General features: G+C 39.8%; 1 protein-coding gene across 1 annotated transcript; it reads right to left on the bottom strand.

Moving 5' to 3' along the window:
* Window positions 1-387: 387 nt before the first annotated feature.
* Window positions 388-11,711, bottom strand: si:ch73-173p19.2 (V-type proton ATPase 116 kDa subunit a1). The gene is made up of 19 exons (XM_038972984.1): window positions 11,595-11,711; window positions 10,138-10,216; window positions 9,930-10,027; window positions 9,030-9,158; window positions 8,800-8,912; window positions 8,509-8,635; window positions 8,279-8,361; window positions 8,100-8,193; window positions 5,887-6,099; window positions 5,623-5,773; window positions 4,772-4,905; window positions 4,364-4,524; window positions 4,178-4,271; window positions 3,708-3,826; window positions 3,098-3,305; window positions 2,674-2,778; window positions 1,232-1,349; window positions 697-868; window positions 388-472 (listed from the first exon to the last, which is right to left on the bottom strand). Exons 1-19 carry the CDS (start codon window positions 11,709-11,711, stop codon window positions 388-390), a joined length of 2,400 nt encoding a protein of 799 aa, XP_038828912.1.
* Window positions 11,712-11,798: the final 87 nt, after the last annotated feature.

Here is an 11,798-nt window from a genome sequence, read left to right as displayed (position 1 = left end):
TTAGAAAGGTGTCCTTAATGTTTTGTACACTATTGTTGGATCTAAATGCTGTTCATTGTTTTTTAATCTAATTCAACTCTTAAGACATTTCCGGAAGTAGATGCTCATCTAAATCTCCTTGTATGTGTTCTTTTGGCAATTCTTATGTTGCTGAATGTAGCCTACTTTTAGAACCATGACTGACTAATAATTGTGTGCTGCCATCTTGTGACAAATGCTGCACCTTGCTTGCACAGATTTTTCATTCCATGGCGACAGTTATAGAGTACGATCTACATACCGAAAACAACTTAATGTGATCAATGACTAACACAAAGACATATCAACATAAACAATAAATGAATATGAGAACGGACTCGTAGCAATAACACGTTTCTCTATCTGAAATCACTGCATGTCTCTCATCCTGTCGAAGGAAAGCGGTGTGAACTTGTACCCAGATCCTTTGTAGAACTTGTTTTGGAATTCAACCCTGTAAAAGACAAATGAGACAGAAAAACATAACCTTTGGAAATATCACTCGTGTAATTCACTTGTTATATTCTTTACATCATTGCTGCTTCAGTTGTGTCAATAAGCTCAAGGTCTGTACGTGGATAGAGTGCTGCAGAATCCAAAGGCAATATCAGGTGTGTATGTGTGATTGTGCGCATTTGCGCTTGCAGATGCATGTGTGTTTGTATCGCTTGTCCCTACCAGTGCAGCCGTAGGGCGTGGAGGAAGGCAGAGAGACCCTCCATGACCAGGAGAATGGTGACTGTGAGGACAGCGAAGGCAGCAAAGGTCACTGCCAGCAGAACAGAACCCATCCCCGAGGTGACCCTCAGAGCCACCTGCAGAACCATCTTCCACAGCACCTCAGACAGCTCTACACAGGAACATAGAATACAGTTAAATGAATTTGAACATAACAGGTGACGGCAGGTAGCCTAGCAGTTCGGAGCGTTGGGCCAGTAACCGAAAGGTCACTGGTTTGAATCCCAGAACCGATTAGTTGAATAGCCTGTTAATGGCCCTTGAGCAGGGCACTTAAGAGCATCTGCTGAATGACTTAAATGTAACTATTTATTTATTTTAAATCCTGGAATGATTGCTATTGAAGTTTACTCTATACACCATCTTATGTCATCCTTTTCACTATGGGGATCAGAAAGTCAAGCGGAGGCAAGGTCATAGCCATAACAGCCACATGGATATAGCTTTTATTGTGTTGTGCAGAATAATACACTACCAGCATGAGCTAGACTGAGAGCCCACAGGCGGAGGTAGGAGGCTGTGTTGGAGATGCAGCCCAGGCAGTACTCGATGGTGTGGATGCCCTGGTACACGAAAATGTCAGCCATACTGACCTGCAATGAGAAAAGGCTTTTTTCACACCAAAGAAAAGTGAATGACAAAACAGTAGAGATAAAAACCTGGTAAAAATAGTGTGCAGGTGAGGTTGGAAGCCCACAAGTGCTGATATGAAAACCACACCACAAATATAAGTACAAAAACAAACGTTTCTTGAAATTAGTTAAACAGCATATTAATTATACATAATGTAGTCAGTATACAAGAAACACTGTGCGTGTGTGTGTGTGTGTGTGTGTGTGTGTGTGTGTGTGTGTGTGTGAGAGAGAGAGAGAGACAGTGAGAGAGTTAGGCTACAGAGGGGATTATTGGGTAGTTTGGTTCATCAGGCTGACCCCCTTTCTTTGCTTGAGTATGGTACCTCTGTATCTGATAGATAACTGACTATTGGAGATGTAGCAGTAGGGAAGGTGAAGGTTATCGCAGTGTCTTGTGTTATATAGATGGATTTCAGAATGAACCTGGAAGAATCCATTGAAAGGTAAACTGTCTGGAAGGTATGAGTAGTTGTAGATGAAAGTTAATAACTGGTGTACATTAATGTTGTAAATAGACACGATATCGAGTTTATTTAACAAAGGTGCAGATGGAGCCAGGAAACTAGAGGAGGCGGCTAGTCTTGTATTTTGCATGATGAGTAATTTGTCTGGGTAGGAGGCATATGTACTGGCCTAATATTACAGGAAATGAGATATGGGTAAATTAAGCTATAGTATAGAGTTAGGAAGCAAGCCTGATTAACCAAATCACTAATCTTTCTGATGATACCTACAGTTTTCATCACTTTGCTGCAGACAAATTGAATATGATCTTTCCAGGATACCTTTTCATCACTTAGAACTCTAGTGGATGTGACTTGCTCCATTTCGTTCCCACCAATTGAGATTCTGGCTCTTTTTCTATTTATTTTTTACAATATTTCTTATTATTGCCATTTAATACAATAAAGTTATATTTTTAACATTTAATGGCATTTGCAAAACACATAACTATGATAAATTACAGAACATATTTTCTGACCATGTATATTTATTTATAAACACTTGTTTTAGAAGTGACTTACCTTCTCTTTCCTGCTATCTGAAGCCTCTTGGTTGGAGATCCCAAAAACCTGCATGGGAAGCTTGTTTGTTGAGGGCTTCTGTTGGAATCATTATTATATTAATTTTCATAAAAATATGTATTTTAATGCAGTTATATAGGCAAGAACAGTCACTTACAGAGTACACATTGACATAAAAAAAACAGCCTTGTCAATCCAATACTTTTGATCACAAACGTCTACTTATAAAATGCATTATTCTAATCTAGTTGACTTACCAGCTTTGATAGCTTGTGTTTTCTATACAAGAGCAGGGGCTTGGCAAACAGTAGCCAAGGCACCATAAGCACAGCAACAACCACCAGAAATATTTGCACAGGTCTCTGTATAATAAAATGTTTAAAAATGAGAAAATTACAGTTTTTGCTTAGAACTTAATGCATAGCCAGGTTTATGTTGCGTCTGGGCATCTATCATTATTTTGTGTCCAAATGCATACGTTAAATTGAAACAATTTCTGTGGTTTCCTTGGATGAAAAACATGATTACATTATGTCACTTAGCAGAGTATTCTATCCAAAGGTCTTAAAGCACAGTGAGTGCATACATTTGAGTATGTATATGTGTTCCAATCTGGGAAATGAACCGGCAAATTATATTTTAAGAACCCATGACATTTTAGGTTGAAGAAACCCATTGTACCTGTGTTCTGTAAAGTACAGTGCCCTCAGAGCTGTAGTCAAAGAGTATCATGTTGATGAAGAGGAGCAGGATGCTAGGAGCAGATTCAGACTTCATCACTACACACCACTTGTAGAGGATGAGGAAGATCAGGTATCCAAACAGAGAGAGCATGAAAATCACCTCTGGAATGAACTGCAACGCAACATCCTTTAAGTTTCTGAAGAATCTGCAATGAAACGATACAGTTGGAGGCAATCAGTTGGCACTACATTTTAAGTGACAGTGTACTGGTTTATCTTTAACAGTGCTGTACAGTGTTTTTGTAAGTACTGTAGTTCTCCTGGCAAAAATACATGTACTTTTCTTTATTACCCTGTTACTCTTACATGTAATTATCACAGTGATATTCCTGCCTCTGTGTTAGTATTAAGGGCTTGCCAAACAGGAAGCGGCGACAGAGTTTCCTATTCACTTTATAAGGAGCTAGGCGGGGGGTGGAATTATATCCAGGAGGAGTAGTCGGCGGTGCTCGTGAAAGCCACCTGGCGAAGGCGGAGAAAATAGGAATCTGCTCTATTTTGGCGAACTTGGGGAGTTTAGCTTCCTGTCTGGAAAGCACTTTACTTACATGTAGTTCACCAGACTCAGAGTGACTCCAAAGAGCATGTGGGCCACACCCATGATAACAGACATCTTCATCTTGTAAGAGTTCAGGAACGACAGCTTATTCGATGCAATATTCCAAATCTGTATCAGACATCAGTTTGAAATAGAAAAAGTTGGATCAGGTTACATTGTATATAAGATCATCTTTAATTAAAAAAGTTAAGTAACTGCATCCCAGCTGGTTAATAACTTAATACTCAAGCATTTATAATACACAATAAAATAAAATGCACGAAAGAAACAAAACCCAGAATAAAATACACTGAAGGAAAGCCCACCTTACTGAGTAGCAGAGAAAAGCACTTTTCATGACATGATATGAACAGTAACACAATGCTGTTCACTTTTTTTCACAACTGCAAATAGAGATAAATATATTTGACACTTTGCCCTCAAATCTATGTGGGGTTAGAAGAGTTTGCACACACTAACCGGGTCAACACCAAATGGGTAGGGATTGCCAGAGTAGACTCCAGACACCAGGGGGTCCAGATGAAGATGGCCAGAGTCATGCAACGTGTCATTACTGGGGAGAAAGAACAAAACAAACAATTTACATTCTTATTCCATCTCATTTGTTACAATACTATTACAGCTTTAATAAAGGAGGAAACTCACGTCCACGGTCCGTGTGGATGGAACATGGGTCGGACGCTCCACGAGGATCCAAAGACGTTGAAGGACTTGGAGAAGCAGTCGTTGTAGATGAGGCCAGTGTATATGGAGAAGAGGCCCATCAGGAATATAATGTAGCGTCCATCCACCAGCATGTCAATCAGCTGCAGGGACGAGTAACTAACGTTACAGTCAAAACAATACACCGCATTGTCTTTCAATGTTAGTGTAGTTGTAACACCCTCATTTAAAAAAAAAAAAAAAATGTTTCCACTAACATTTTGTACAACATCACTTTTACAGCTTCAAAAATTGACTTTTCACTAGTGGCACTTAAACAACACAATTGACTTGACATATACTATTCATCCTCAGGGCTCAGACCATCCTCTGACAGAGTGCTTTTCATACCTCGTTCTTCAGCTTCCTGAAGTGTTCTTGGTGTAGGATCAGCCATAAAGCGAGCAGAGTCATGACGAGACCGTGACCACAGTCTCCAAACATGACCGCAAACAGGAAGGGGAAGGTCACCATGGTGTATGGAGCTGAAAAGATATCACATTCGAACAGGATTTCAATAGTTGTGATCTCTGCCAAAACGACTTTGGAGGGACTTCTCTTATTCTTTACAATATTACCAACAGCTAAAAAAGGAAACAAACAAAGGCTAATCAGATCTGGGTCAGTCACATTATGTCATTAAGGGATCCTGAGTGGCGCAGCGGTCTAAGGCACTGTATTACAGTGCTAGAGGCATCACTACAGACCGGGTTCAATCCCAGGCTGTATCACAACCGGCCGTGATCGGGAGTCCCATAGGGCGGCGCACAATTCGCCCAGCGTCGTCCGGGTTAGTGGAGGGTTTGGCCTGGGTAGGCCGTCATTGTAAATAAGAATTTGTTCTTAACCGACTTGCCTAATTTAAAAAAAAAAGTAAAATACTTCTAAATACATACGTAGGATCTTAATTTGAACCAGTTTGCTACAGCAGGAAAATAATCCTGCAGCAACAGGAAATGTGGATTGTAACGAATGAAAATGTTTGTAGAGGTAGATACATTTTTCAAGAAGGAAAATCAAGTCTGAAATTTATATGTGGAAATTACAAACTTCAGAAGCCTTTTAATCCTCAAATACACTACAAGTTTTACAGTTCCTGCATTGCAGGAATGTTCTCCTGCAACAGGGTGATCAAATGGAAGTCCCCAAAGTGCACACTCCAATGTAAATCAAGCGCACACAGGAGATAGTGGTGTTGTTACCTGGGTTTATTTCCTGATAGTTGCCGACCCCATAGGCATCAATGATGCTCTGGAAACCTGAGGTAAAGGAGTTAACCCTGTTGAATGTTGGGGGTGTCTGCTGGGTTTGGATTCTGTTCACGACGGGGCTAAGACTGGAGCCGCTCTGCTCCTAATGTTAAAAGAGCACCAACACACAGAAAGATAAACACACACAGTTCATTTAAAAAAATCTGCATGTACACCCTGAATGCTGAGTCATTTAAGCAAGTTTGGGAGACTTACTGATCCATGTATCAGTGCAGTGTGCACAGAGTTTAGGTCAGACACTGGACACCAAATCTCAGCAACAATCAGCTTCTGTGTGATGTCTATGTTACACAGGTTCAATGTGTAATAGATGGCCTTCATCTTCTTTACTTTAGTGGTCCACTCCTGGAGGTTGGCTGCTGCTGCAGTCAGGACAGTCGCACGGAACTCCTCTGTCCTCTTCAGGACCTGACAGAAGATTAATGACCAGAAAGAAAGAAAAGTGTTTTGTTTTCTTCCATCCCTCTAACCTCTTAAAATATTGTTCTACTTCCATCTGTGACATTACATTAGGACTAATTAAAGCAGGATAGAGAAAGTCCTGACATATTACTGACATTTAATGTACAGTTGAAGTCGAAAGTTTACATACACCTTATCCAAATACATTTAAACTCAGTTTTTCCACAATTCCTGACATTTAATCCGTGTAAAAATTCCCTGTCTTAGGTCAGTTAGGATCACCACTTTATTTTAAGAATGTGAAATGTCAGAATAATAGTAGAGAGAATGATTTATTTCAGCTTTATTTCTTTCATCACATTCCCAGTGGAAGTTTACATACACTCAATTAGTACTTGGTAGCTTGGCCTTTAAATTGTTTAACTTGGGTCAAACGTTTCGGGTAGCCTTCCACAATAAGTTGGGTTAATTTTGGCACATTCCTCCGGACAGAGCTGGTGTAACTGAGTCAAGTTTGTAGGCCTCCTTGCTCGCACAAGTTTTTTCAGTTCTGCCCACAAATTTTCCATAGGATTGAGGTCAGGGCTTTGTGATGGCCACTCCAATACCTTGACTTTGTTTCCCTTAAGCCATTTTGCCACAACTTTGGAAGTATGCTTGGGGTCATTGTCCATTTGGAAGACCCATTTGCGACCAAGCTTTAACTTCCTAACTGATGTCTTGAGATGTTGCTTCAATATATCCTCATAATTTTCCTCTCTCATGATGCCATCTATTTTGTGAAGTGCACCTGTCCCTCCTGCAGAAAAGCACCCCCACAACATGATGCTGCCACGCCCGTGCTTCACGGTTGGGATGGGGTTCTTCAGCTCACAAGCCTCCCCCTTTTTCCTCCAAACATAACGATGGTCATTATGGCCAAACAGTTCTATTTTTGTTTCATCAGACCAGTGGACATTTCTCCAAAAAGTATGATCGTTGTCCCCATGTGCAGTTGCAAACTGTAGTCTGGCTTTTTTTAATGGCAGTTTTGGAGCAGTGGCTTCTTCCTTGCTGAGCGGCCTTTCAGGTTATGTCGATATAGGGCTTGTTTTACTGTGGATATAGATACTTTTGTACCCGTTTCCTCCAGCATCTTCACAAGGTACTTGCTGTTGTTCTAGGATTGATTTGCACTTTTCGCACCAAAGTACGTTAATCTCTAGGAGACAGAACTTTTGACGGCTGCGTAGTCCCATGGTGTTTATACTTGCATACTATTGTTTGTACAGATGAACGTGGTACATTGAGGCGTTTAGAAATTGCTCCCAAGGATGAACCAGACTTGTGGAGGTCTACAATTTTTTATCTGAGGTCTTGGTTTGATTTTCCCATGATGTCAAGCAAATAGACACTGAGTTTGAAGGTAGGCCTTGAAATACATCCACAGGTACACTTCCAATTGACTCAAATGATGTCAATTAGCTTCTAAAGCCATGATGTCATTTTCTGGATTTTTCCAAGCTGTTCAAAGGCACAGTCAACTTAGGGTATGTAAACTCCTGACCCACTGGAATTGTGATACTGTGAATTTTAAGTGAAATAATCTGTCTGTAAACAAATGTTGGAAACATTACTTGTGTCATGCACTAAGTAGATGTCCTAACCGACTTGCCAAAACTATAGTTTGTTAATAAGAAATTTGTGGAGTGGTTGAAAAGCGAGTTTTAATGACTCCAACCTAAGTGTATGTAAACTTCCCACTTCAACTGTATGTATTCGCATGCATACCTTTATTTAACTAGGCAAGTCAGTTAAGAACACATTTTTATTTACAATGATGGCCTACCCCGGCCAAACCCTAACCCGGACGACGCTGGGCCAATTGTGTGCTGCCCTATGGTACTCCCAATCACGGCCGGTTGTGATACAGCCTGGAATCGAACCAGGGTCTGTAGTGATATCTTAGACCGCTGTGCCGCTCGGGAGCAGCTTCATTGTCAAAGGATTCTATAATGAACTTTTACCAATCGAAGGTCTTCAATGCGTGTGTTGGCGTTTGTTCTCATTTCCTTTCTTGCGTACGCATTGTTGGGACATGGATACATGCTGGCATGAAACCTGAAGTAGAACATTATATTAATATTTTTTGCTAATTTACTTATTTTCAAGGCTTTTGACATACTCAAGGGATCTTTTCACTCACCCATCACATAGCTTTCTGATCTTTCCTCTGATCTGGTCTCCTTGGACAAATACTACAAACACATCCTTCTTCACTGGATCCTCCTGTGAGCATAAAACAATGTTTGTTTACTCAACACGCATCTGCAATTATAAGCTAATGAACAACCTTTTTGTTTAATGGTTGTTTGCCTTTAAATAGAGGAGATCCTTATGTTTGAACATGTGCTTTATAGTGAACCATTTCCTTACAGCCATGTTCTCCTCCTCATGGGGCTTGATTTCAGCATGGCGGAGGACAAAGTTTCCATGAAACAGTCGCCACAGGATCTTTTCGAAGGCAGGGAAACGTTCATGCTTGATGACTCCTGCAACAAACCTGCCATGGGGATAGAAGAGGAAGGCATCAAATACTTTACTTGGTTATCTGATGTCTCTACAACCTGATAGCAACCTGAAAATGGTGGTGGCCCCTACTTTAAACCAATTCCAGTGTTTTTTTTTGTGGTTAGCCTAACTAGTAACATTAGGCTAAGAATTCACCCAAGTTTCAGGGGTCCGTTGGTGCTGGTGTAACTGGTGCGTCGGCTTGTCACCCTGGAAGAGTACACCGAGTCTTCAGAAGGAAGCTCAGAGATGGAAAGCTGGGACTCAGCCTATAGGCACAACATGAGAAGAAACAGGACTGTTTATGCTATCATTCTTTATAACATTCTTCTTTCCATCCCGGTATTTGTTAGGAGGACATAAGTCAAATGCAGTCAGTCATTTACCTCCTCAAAAAAGTCATCAGTCATCTGCAGGAGATGGTTGATCTCCATTAGTTGAGTGAAGTTCTGCCTGAGGGTGTCTCGGTTTGAGTTGATCTCCTTCAGCTCCTGTTCCAGTTTATCAAAGCTAGACTGTAACATACATGGAGAAAAAGGGGATCCCAACATGAGTTTATTGTATTAAACGGTAGTCATTGGACTAACTTGGTATAAACCAGTTACATTAACATAACTAGCCTACTGGGTTTGCTGCACTCATTATGTCTAGGGGTCTTAGGCCTAGCTACATGGTCTGTAACCTGATTTGATGTGTGCATAAATGTGAGACATAAGCATACGCAACCAGGTGTTCAGTGCTTGTGCCCAGAAGACAGTCACCTTACCTGAGGTCCAGGGCCAGCTCAGCCATGACTCCCATCACTGGCCAGTCCAACCAGATTAATATCCGTTCAAAGTGGTGACCCAAAGTAAATATATACAAAAAGAAAACTACAAAGAGGCATGCCTAAACTAAAGAGGTGAACCAACACAAAACAACTCCAAACAAGCCGAGAGGCCTCTCGTCACGCATTGCCAATCAATCCTGATTGGCACCACCTGTAGTGCTTATCAAGGCTTCCTGGTAGAGCACAGACCGTGACCTGGTTGCTGCTGCCACCTGGGGATGGAGTGTGGAAGTGCATCCTGGTAGTGTGTTTGTCTATGTCCTAACACTAACCTTCCACCCATATCATAACACGAATTAAGCTAGACTTTAACATACATGGAGAAAGGGGGATTGCAAAATGAGTTTATTGTATTAAATGGTTGTCATTGGCCTAACTTGGTATAAACAAGTTACATCAAACTAATGATGACACAGCTGGGAAAGAAGCCGACCAACTATGAGAGCAAGCGTCTTACCTCTAAATCCAGAACATCTCGTGGAAAAGGTATTGTCTCACTGGTAAAGTCTGCTGGGATGGGGATGTTTGATTTGACAACCTCATTTTCCAAGAACCCTAGTAGAAATGAGCCCAATGTTTAGAGAGGGGATTTTCTAGGTATTTATTTAGAAGGGGCATTTGTCCAGACTCCTATTTAAATCTTCCTTTAAAAACCACATACTTACGAAGAATTCTCTCCATCTCCTCACATTTCTTCACCTCCTTCACAAATCTGCGCTGAAAGGCGACTGTTCCAGGATTTAGCTAAAACATATTAAAATATATACTTAAATTGGTTGACATGTGTTAGGTGTTAGTAGCCTCGGTTGCAGTTCACATAATGATTTCAGTGTAAACTATTTTCTCATATTCTGTGTGAAGTGTTTACCTTCAATAGAAAACAAAAACTCACACTGAACTAAGTACTGTAACCAAACTGAATTGCTCTGGGTTGAAGTTCTCATCTACAGATCTAAACTCAGCTTCCCCTCCCACCACATAAATTATCAATCGCGTTCTAATACGATCAGTTATGTAATTGCATTAAAGTAAGTATGCGTAAAAGTAACCGTTTGTTTTTGCATGGTGAATGTGTAATTGTTGGTTTGTGCACAAACATAATGAAATATTTTTGGGAAGGCTTTTTACAGGCAAAATATATTAACCTTAATGTGAGAGGGGAATCAATAGACCTACACATGTAAAACACAGTATCTCCACGTTTCACATGTTATTTGTCATTAGAATGCACAAGAATTTGGATAGGTTCAACTTTTTCCTTTAATTTCCTTTAATATTATTTCAACTTACAGTGTTAATGACTCTATATTATTACAACTTACAGTGTTAATGACTCTATATTATTTCAACTTACAGTGTTAATGACTCTATATTATGTCAACTTACAGTGTTAATGACTCTATATTATGTCAACTTACAGTGTTAATCACTCTATTATTTCAACTTACAGTGTTAATGACTCTATATTATTTCACTTACAGTGTTAATGACTCTATATTATGTCAACTTACAGTGTTAATGACTCTATATTATGTTAACTAACAGTGTTAATGACTCTATATTATGTCAACTTACAGTGTTAATGAGTTTATATTATGTCAACTTACAGGTGTTAATGACTCTATATTATGTCAACTTACAGTGTTAATGACTCTATATTATGTCAACTTACAGGTGTTAATGACTCTATATTATTTCAACTAACAGTGTTAATGACTCTATATTATTTCAACTTACAGTGTTAATGACTCTATATTATTTCAACTAACAGTGTTAATGACTCTATATTATGTCAACTTACAGCAACGTGTCAATATTAAGCCAGTGTAGATGGTGGAATCAATATGTATTAGACTGGCATGCAGTTAAATGGATTTGACCTTCATATCATTAGCCATACTGTGCTCGGTTTAATACGGGCTATTTCAACTACAAAGGTCTGTGTTTATTTTGTTAACTTCTACTAATACCCAATACTTGAAAAATATTGAAAAAGTCATACTATAAAAGGGTTAGACGAGTAGCCTCAAATGTAAAGAACTTTCCGTTAACATAGTTTAGTTACTATAGTATGTACCACATTTCCATAAGTTTCCCTGGAAACGTGGTTGTTTTTACTCACATCTTTAAATTGCACCAGTCCTAGATGCCCTAGCTCATTGATGCAGTTGTGAGCTGACTCAGTTTGGAAAAACAGCTGGACAAGACACATCTCTTCACTCCGAAAAAAGGAATCCATATTTTAGTCAAACGTGTCCTGATTTGCCTTAGGTAATCCTATAACAAAACCATGTGTTGTGCTCTTGGAATAAGAACATTCACAGCA

The sequence above is a fragment of the Salvelinus namaycush genome, chromosome 33 (genome assembly GCF_016432855.1).
Source record: "Salvelinus namaycush isolate Seneca chromosome 33, SaNama_1.0, whole genome shotgun sequence".
NCBI classification, from domain to species: Eukaryota; Metazoa; Chordata; class Actinopteri; order Salmoniformes; family Salmonidae; genus Salvelinus; species Salvelinus namaycush.
Note: the sequence above shows the minus strand (reverse complement) of the source record. Positions and strands in the feature narration are given on the sequence as shown.